Source organism: Anneissia japonica, unplaced genomic scaffold, assembly GCF_011630105.1.
Source record: "Anneissia japonica isolate Jap-2015-1 unplaced genomic scaffold, ASM1163010v1 scaffold287921_len548085_cov176, whole genome shotgun sequence".
NCBI classification, from domain to species: domain Eukaryota; kingdom Metazoa; phylum Echinodermata; class Crinoidea; order Comatulida; family Comatulidae; genus Anneissia; species Anneissia japonica.
In genome coordinates, this window is record NW_022750794.1 from 515,762 (window position 1) to 523,026 (window position 7,265).

The 7,265-nt window shown below is 32.8% G+C and overlaps 1 protein-coding gene across 1 annotated transcript in view; it reads right to left on the minus strand.

Moving 5' to 3' along the window:
• Positions 1-7,265, minus strand: part of LOC117121530 (adhesion G protein-coupled receptor E1-like) — a 22,367-nt gene that overhangs the window by 7,107 nt on the left and 7,995 nt on the right. Inside the window, exons 7-15 of the mRNA XM_033266756.1 lie at positions 6,968-7,078; positions 6,741-6,851; positions 6,527-6,637; positions 5,862-5,972; positions 5,089-5,199; positions 4,873-4,983; positions 3,226-3,339; positions 2,639-2,752; positions 713-834 (exon numbers count right to left, since the gene is read on the minus strand). Of these exons, the coding sequence (XP_033122647.1) occupies positions 713-834; positions 2,639-2,752; positions 3,226-3,339; positions 4,873-4,983; positions 5,089-5,199; positions 5,862-5,972; positions 6,527-6,637; positions 6,741-6,851; positions 6,968-7,078 (1,016 nt within the window). The remainder of the gene's footprint in view (positions 1-712; positions 835-2,638; positions 2,753-3,225; positions 3,340-4,872; positions 4,984-5,088; positions 5,200-5,861; positions 5,973-6,526; positions 6,638-6,740; positions 6,852-6,967; positions 7,079-7,265) is intronic.

Here is a 7,265-nt window from a genome sequence, read left to right on the forward strand (position 1 = left end):
TTGTTTTTTGTGATTTGTTTGTTCTCTATCTGTTGTTTTGACACTGCGCCTTGAGCACCAATTTTTGGTGGTGATGTTTGCGCTTTAAAAATCGTTATTATTATTATTATTATTATTATTATATATCAGAAAATGTTGTAGTGTGGATAGAGTGTTATATATCTTGGTGTGGAGCTGTTGCTTTGTGGTTTCATGCTTGCCTCTCAATACCAGGATTTTTGGTCCAATGTAGTTTTTATCTTCAACAAAATATGTTGTTTTTTTAACCCAATATGGTTAAATTGTATTCTGTTTTAACGTTATAAATATATATATATATATATATATATATATATATACATATACACACACACATCCCACTACCACTAATGATTACAGAGCACACACATATATATATATGTATATATATATATATATATATATATATAATACATTAAACATATCCGGTTGAAATAAAACAATTGACAAACATTTCCGCAATATACAGTATCTTTAAAATAGATGTAAACTCATCGGACTGAAATTTAAAAAATAAAGACACAATTTCCGCAATATAACATGCAGGCACAAAAATAAACTATTGTAACAGGAAACGATATTACTACAATGACCAAGGTAGATAACAAGACTTGTTTTCCCATCCTATTCGGAAATAATGTTAAAACTGTTGGTATAGAATAGTATGGTAAGTAAAAATGAGCTTTGCTCTTACCTGGGACAGCTGTAATATTTTATCTGTGGTATTGTCAGTTCCACACTCAAAAACAAATACTTCTCCCCAATTGGCAACACTATTGTAATGTAAACATGACCGATTTGCTATTGGTAGACCAGCTGAAAGTAGTTTGAAAACATTCACCAAACAAGTACAATAATGACGTAGGTCTATTATGGCTTATAGTACGTTACATTTTTTCCAATATGTACAAATGAACATATTATCTTGATACAATTTGTCCTCTTTTTCACGCAGAGACACAAAATTCAATTTCGACCAAAACAACGTTTTGAGAAAAATACGTTTGAAGTGGACTTTTACAAAACCGTATATTTCACTATCAAGATATCGAAATTTTTATTTTTTTATTTTTTTTATCTTTATTTTTTTATTTTTTTTTTACATATGTTTAAAGCAGGGCGTTCTCAACTCCGGCCCGCGATTGCGTGTTATGCGGCACGTGAGAACAAGCCGAAAATAATATTTTCAGTTAAGCTTGGGCCTGATTACTCGCCTTAATAATTTTGCATTCTGTTTTGCTGACTAGACCCCATATTGCCCCACAAATTGTGCAAATCGAAAGAACTATCGCAGCAAACAGCAAAAAAATACTGTATTACCGATGATCCGTTGCGTGATATATAACATTCTGACTTTTGCAAGGGTAACTTTCTTAGGACAAGATGCCATGTATGAGCGTCTAGAAGCTTATTATTTAAAAAAAATGTCCAATACCCCTTTTACACTATCAGCAGGAATCCAGAATAAACCCCATTTACTTGTCGATACGCGTACACCGGGTTCCAAACGCCGGAGTTGGGGTTAGTGTAAATGGGTGACTCCAGTGTGCTGAACCACACGAGTTCAACGAAGCAGAATGTTTTCAACAGAACTTCTTCGGGATAGTCCTGTTGAAATACACAGTAAACAGTCCCGCCTTTTACGCACTGGGATTATTTTTAATCATCCATTTTAATTAAAATTATTTTTTTTTTTTGTAATATAACTATTTATATATATTATATTATATTTTATATATATATATATATATATATATATATTATCTTATTTTTATTTATATATTTATATATTTTGCGTGTATTATATTATATTTTATATATATATATATATATATATATATATATAGTACATTACATTACATATTTATATATTTTGAGCGTATTTATTTAAAAATAATAAATACAATGTAAGATAGGCCTATATTTTATTGCTTTGGATTGTATTTATGTTTAGTGTACACATAAATTGAAATGTTTTCCCCCTGCGAAACTAAACTTGATTGCAGCTGACTAATGAGCTATTTTCTCTCAAAACTGTCTATAGAGGGCAGCGTTCAACACCGGTGTTCGTTGTCAAGTGTAAATGGGTGTAACCCGAGATCATCCCGCACTTTCATCGTTAAGTGTTATTGGGTTTTTTGGCTGTGGTGTCACACCGGTGTTTGTTTGACATGATAGTGTAAAAGTGATATAATTCGGGAAGGGGAACACCCCCCTCTCAAATCCTCCTTAAACTCTCTGCCGTCTACTGGTGCCCGAGGATAGTACACCCTGCCCTGGTCCTTCAAACTTATTCAATGAACAATATTGGCCGATATAGTTCAGAACCCCTGGTTTAAAGATAAAGCATTAAACAATTCAGATGTTCAATTTATTTTTCTTTTCTTAGCTTTAAATAGCCTGTTAATTAGCGTTGAAACTTTGTGTCGGTTCGTGAAAAACGATAAAAATTTATCAATCATAGGTTGTTAACACGTACATCGAAGTTTGTGTCTCTTCGAGAAAACGACAATTTTATTTTACGCGCTGAGAGAGAAAGAAAAAGCAGAATAACGACTCTTTTCGCGGGAAAACAATCCCACAACCCTTTACATTTAAGTCCAAAGGTTACACTACTTACGTCTCGGAGAGTAGACAGGGCACACTTGGTATGAGAATGCAGTTGCGCCGGGTGACGTGTTAGGAAAAGAGTAAATGGTTCCCATCTTTTCCACGTCTTCAGCAAGGCATTGGTCTACAGGCGATATGAAAATAAAAGTGGACAAAATACCATCATGGAACTATATAATATTAATCATACAAACATTCGTGTGCCGTCATTATTAATAATAAACTCGAAAAGTACTTATACCTAGATTATAATAGTGACTTTGTGGGCCTTTCTTAAAGAAGCTCTTAGCTTTTAACTAGGAAACAAAACTAGAACATTTCTCAGAAGACAACTATTATGTTTTGGTAATTCCTAAGTTCCATATTATTCCTTGACGGTTTCTGGTATAAATACAGTGTATGATTTTGTAAATCAGCAAAAATTAAATGGTTTCGACTTGGTCTTATGTTAATTCGATCTAATGAACAAATGAATGTTTAGGGTGTGTACATTCATATACAGTGACAATGATAAAGGACGATGTACATTTTGTTAGAAGGACGTGAAATTTGTCTGGAATTCAGTTTAGTAATCCGACAAAAGTATTTTAAACTTACTTATCTCACAAAACTCTCCTTCAAATCCAGCATAACATTGACATGAGTATATGCCATTGGTCGCGTAGCAAGTGCCATTGTTACAATTAATATTTTGACATGGATTATTGCTTACTGAAAATGAAAAAAAGGTCGATGCATTGTTATACAAATGATATAAATATAACATCTAATATCGATATTATAAGTTCATTATATGGACTCGATACTCATAAATGTAGGATACACCAATATACGTTGAAAGTTGGAAGTGCAGTTATTAATAAGCGACAATTTCCGTCGTCGCCTTTGTAAATAATTACAAAGAATTATTTTAAACTCACGAATGTAACAAGAATCGAAATGAAAGTACCATTGTTACAAGTAATATTTTTTTAATAATAACGTATGGAATACCAGAGAAGATCATAAGAGTAATTAAAGCAATATGTATTCGGACTATGTTTATGTGCAGTGTTAGGTAGAGGAGGCAAAACAGAATGGTTCCTTGTAAAGCCGGGTGTAAAACAAGGATGTGTGATGTCGGGATTCTTGCTTATGGAAGACTGGGTGATGAGAGGAATCACCAAAAATAACAACACCGGAATAAGTTGGCGCATGATGGCCGTACCAGAAGATAGAGATTTTACGGATAATATCGCTCTCTTGTCATCCAGTTTATCACAGACTCAGAGGAAAACAAACAGATGACAGCCTGGAGTGTCGGATTTAAAAAAATGAAAAAAATAATGTCTTAAAAATAAGCAACACGAAAATGGAAGCTGTAAAAATTGAAGGAAAAGAGGGAAGACGTCGACAAGTTTACATATCTTGGTGCAAATGTAGGCAGAGAAGATAATGGTGGAAAATACTTGAGTAGCAGAACCAACAAAGTCAGATTAGCATTCATGAAATTATGAAAAATAAGGAAGTGAAAGAAATATAGTTGAAAAACAAAATACAAACTCGATAACAACTGGTGCGACCTGTCCTACTATACGAATGCGAAACGAGATTAACAGAAATGATGAAAAGAGCTTAGACTCATTTAAATACCAATCCATCAAGAAAATACCGGTATTGCAAATACGGTGGCCAAATATCATCTCAATGAAAGAAATAATAGGGATAACCAATATTTCATCATCAAGAAGTGAAACTAAGATGGGACTGGATAGTGCACACTAAGAAAGGAAATTGGACATTATTACAGGACCGCATTAACATGGCAGCCAGAAGCAAAAATAAAAGTTTGAAGACCAAAAACTACATAGAGAATGACAGCAGACAGAGAGAGAAAGTTTCAGGGATGTACATCGTGGAATAAGGCAAGAGTGACAGCCGCCAAAAGATTGAAATGCAAACAGAGTGTGGAGGCCTTTATGTGTCAGTAGGTACGAACAGAATAAGGAAGAAACCTGTGGTCCACAACTCTTTGTATAAAGCAAACGTCCAATGTCACAGAATTCACCTTCAAACCCAATGTCACACGTGCAAGAGAAGTTACCAATTGCCGAAAGACACGTTCCATTATTACAATTAATATTTTCACAATAATTTATTTCTACAATATAAAATTTTTTAAAAACAGGTGATAATAAGGTTGTTGTCCACAATTCAAACTAATCATCAGAACTTTGTATAAAGCAAACGTTTTATTAAACTCACCAATTTCGCAGAATTCACCTTCGAACCCAATGTCACATGTGCATGAAAAGTTACCATTTGCCGAATGACATGTTCCATTATTACAATTAATATTTTCACAATAATTTATTTCTACAATATAAAATAGAAAAAGAAACAGGTGATAATAAGCTTGTTGTCCATAATTCAAACTAGTCATCAGAACTTTGTATAAAGCAAACGTTTTATTAAACTCACCAATTTCGCAGAATTCACCTTCGAACCCAATGTCACATGTGCAAAAGAAGTTACCATTTGACGAATGACACGTTCCATTATTACAATCAATATTTTCACAATAATTTATTTCTGCAAAACAAAATAAAAAAAGCATAAATTTAATAAGATTTTGGTCCACAATCGATTCAAACTGATCATCAAAACTTGATATAATTCGAACGTTTTATTAAACTCACCAATATCGCAGAATTCACCTTCGAACTCAATGTCACAAGTGCAAGAGAAGCTACCATTTGCCGAATGACACGTTCCATTATTACAATTAATATTTTCACAATAATTTATTTCTACAATATATATTAGAAAAAACAGGTGTTAATAAGTTTGTTGTCCACAATTCCACTAATCATCAGAACTTTATATAAAGCAAACATTTAATTAAACTCACCAATTTCGCAGAATTCACCTTCGAAACCAATGTCACATTTGCACGAAAAGTTACCATTTGCCGAATGGCACATTCCATTATTACAATTAATATTTTCACAATAATTTATTTCTGCAAAATAATATAGAAAAAAAACATATAGGCATATGTGTTAATGAACTTATGATCCACAACTCAAACTGACCATCAGAAATTTGTATAAAGCAAATGTTTTATTAAACTCACCAATGTCACAGAATTCACCTTCAAAGCCAATGTCACATGTGCAAGTGAAGTTACCATTTGCCGAATGACAGGTTCCATTATTGGACTTTGTATAAAGCAAACGTGTTATTAAACTCACCAATGTCACAGAATTCACCTTCGAACCCAATGTCACATGTGCAAGAGAAGTTACCGTTTGCCGAATGACACGTTCCATTATTACAATCAATATTTTCACAATAATTTATTTCTACAAAAAAAAAAGGTGATAATAACTTGTTATCCACAATTCAAACTAGTCATCAGAACTTTGTATAAAGCAAACATTAAACTCACCAATTTTGCAGAATTCACCTGTGAACCTAGACTGGGTTCCAGTCCCTAATCTTTGTCTTAATCAGTTGAAATGCTTAAGAATAAATCGATTTTGGCACAAATGGCGTTCCATATTACTTATTTGCATGGCGTTCCATAGTATACTTTTTCTCTAATTCTCATCAAAAAGTTTCTCAACATAAACTGACGCTGGTGGCGCTTTCCGAAATGCGCTAATGTACTACGAAAAATCCATAAATTAGAGACTTGTGGCAAGTCTACTGTGAACCCAATTTCACATGTGAACGAAAAGTTACCATTTGTCGAATGGCACATTCCATTATTACATTTAATAATTTCACAATAATTTATTTCTGCAGAATATAATGGAATAAAAAACATATAGGCCTATGTGTTAATGAACTTGTGATCCACAACTCAAACTGATCATCAGAACTTTGTGTAAAGCAAATGTTATGTTAAACTCACCAATGTCACAGAATTCACCTTCAAACCCAATGTCACATGTGCAAGAGAAGTTACCATTTGCCGAATGACACGTTCCATTAATACAATCAATATTTTCACAATAATTTATTTCTGCAAAACAAAATAGAAAAAGCATAAATTTAATAAGATTTTGGTCCACAATCGAAACTGATCATCAAAACTTTGTATAATTCAAACGTTTTATTAAACTCACCAATGTCGCAGAATTCACCTTCGAACCCAATATCACAAGTGCAAGAGAAGCTACCATTTGCCGAATGACACGTTCCATTATTACAATTAATATTTTCACAATAATTTATTTCTGCAAAATAATATAGAAAAAAAAAACATATAGGCATATGTGTTAATGAACTTGTGATCCACAACTCAAACTGACCATCAGAAATTTGTATAAAGCAAATGTTTTATTAAACTCACCAATGTCACAGAATTCACCTTCAAACCCAATGTTACATGTGCAAGAGAAGTTACCATTTGCCGAATGACAAGTTCCATCATTGCAATCAATATTTTCACAATAATTTATTTCTGCAAAACAAAATAAAAAAAAAATAAATTTAATAAGATTTTGGTCCACAATCGATTCAAACTGATCATCAAAACTTTGTATAATTCGAACGTTTTATTAAACTCACCAATGTCGCAGAATTCACCTTCGAACCCAATATCACAAGTGCAAGAGAAGCTACCATTTGCCGAATGACACGTTCCATTA